Source organism: Poecilia reticulata, chromosome 2 (genome assembly GCF_904066995.2).
Source record: "Poecilia reticulata chromosome 2, P_reticulata-male-v2, whole genome shotgun sequence".
Lineage (NCBI taxonomy): Eukaryota > Metazoa > Chordata > Actinopteri > Cyprinodontiformes > Poeciliidae > Poecilia > Poecilia reticulata.
Genome location: NC_088831.1, coordinates 16,422,582 through 16,424,450, shown reverse-complemented (window position 1 = coordinate 16,424,450; position 1,869 = coordinate 16,422,582). Strand labels below are relative to the sequence as shown.

General features: G+C 42.6%; 1 protein-coding gene across 1 annotated transcript; it reads right to left on the bottom strand.

Annotated features, from left to right (window-relative positions):
* Positions 1-374: 374 nt before the first annotated feature.
* LOC103456990 (trace amine-associated receptor 13c-like) lies at positions 375-1,559 on the bottom strand. Its single transcript, XM_017309167.2, has one exon. The coding sequence runs from the start codon at positions 1,309-1,311 to the stop codon at positions 622-624; it is 690 nt and encodes a 229-aa protein (XP_017164656.2). The 5' UTR covers positions 1,312-1,559; the 3' UTR covers positions 375-621.
* Between the last annotated feature and the right edge of the window lie 310 nt (positions 1,560-1,869).

Genomic DNA, 1,869 nt, shown 5'->3' with positions numbered 1-1,869 from the left:
AGAGGAAAAACTCCCCTTTCATAGGTAGAAACCTCCAGCAGAACCAACGTGGCTCAGTACATGCAGCCATCTGGAGGTTTGAGAGAGCAGAGCTGTGTTTTTGGTGCCTTTCTACTGGTCTTCGCTTCACGTCTCTTGTCTTTTGTTCTGTAACTCATTCTGTTTCTCTCATTAAACAGTCTGTGCACGGTGCTTACCCTGAAATTATTTTGTGCACTTAATGGTGTACTCACTTCTAATAGGATATTTTTTCACACAAATAATTTATATGTATGGGCATTTTTTTATTAAAAATCAAATCTGTATTTGAATCTGTACCCATCAAATAAAATCAGGTTGCACTAAAATTAGCTGAGATTTAGTCACTCTGCTCCTCAGTTTAAACATTGTTCTCCAATCTAAGCTTATTACCAAATATACAATGTACACACAATGAGTCGATATGAATATCTTCTACCTAATGTTGGTCCAAGTGCAAAATGTTGCCTCTCCCAGTAATGAGTGACCACAGAGGAGCTTAGGTTGGGCCAGCATCAAACATGACAACAGCAATACCTTAGATGTTTTAATTGTTCTATTTTCCTCCAATAAAATACATCTTTAGATCAGAGGCTAATTTTTTTACATTACAATAGCGTCAGATGAGTCAGACTTCAATATCTGCAGTGTAAGAATCAGTTTGACTGATTTCCTAAACCAGGGATAAAACAGGGCGTAAATCAGAGGGTTCAGGGTGGAATTAAAATAAAACAAAAGAAAAGTCACAGATGAAGCACTGACCGCTGCATCTTCTGCCATAAGAATAACACAGAAATATGGGCAGGTGCACAACAGAAACACAACGACAACAACCCCAAGTGTTATGGCTGCCTTTATTTCAGATTTCTTAGCTGTGACTTTCACTGAGCCCTGGAGTGAGACCGCTGCAACGTGAGACTGCATGGCTCGAGCCTGAGACACAACCACTACAAACACTCTTGCATACAGAATGAGGATGGCAGCAACTGGACCGACGAAAGACGACAAAAGATCAACTATTCCTCCAACGTAATCCAGGACAACTACACACTCTCCAAAGCAGGAATTATACCTGCCTGGTTTCTGCAGGCTGTCTTTCAGGAGAAGGCTGTGACAAAGAAAAGCAATCATCCAACACAGTGAAACACACATCTTCACTCGTTCTGTAGTGACTTTGCTGGAGTAGTGCAGGGGGTAACAGATGGCCACGTAACGGTCAACTGAAATGAGCACCATGGTTCCTATTGAGGCAGCAGTGATGGCATAGTCCAAAACAACATAGAGGGCACACATGATGTCACCAAGATACCAGCAGCCATCTATCAGCTCTATCTGGAATGAAATGAGGAATCCCACCAGGCAGTCTGAGACAGCCAGAGAGAGCAGCAGGATGTTGGTGGGGCTGTGGAGCCTCCTGCAGAAATGAGAAAACACCACACTTGTTGTCTAATGCAGCTATAATTTCAAACAAAAAAGGTCAGAGTGACACAGCCACAATCTACCGTTTGAAACAGTTTTCGAAAGGCAAAATATGTCATTACTTGAAATGGGAGATGGAGATGATGACCAGCAGGTTGAGTGTCACAGTGAGCAAAGAGATGAATGACAGAGTAATGTAAATCAACAACGATACTGAGGGAGGGCGCATGGTCTTGCTGCACGATGCATTGAGGTGCTGTGGAAAGCAAAGCTCAGCTTCTTCAGAGTCTTTCATCATTAGACAGCAGAACAGAAGCTACTGAAGTCTGTCTTATGAAACTATTAGACAAATCATCTCTCGCTCTCTCTTGCTCTCTCTGGTGCAATGTACCAGAGGCGGGACTTAAACAGAGCGTTACTCACTAACCCCTC

Excerpts from the sequence above, each read along its gene's own strand:
- LOC103456990 (XM_017309167.2), bottom strand. The coding sequence starts at position 1,311 with ATGTGTGCCCTCTATGTTGTTTTGGACTATGCCATCACTGCTGCCTCA.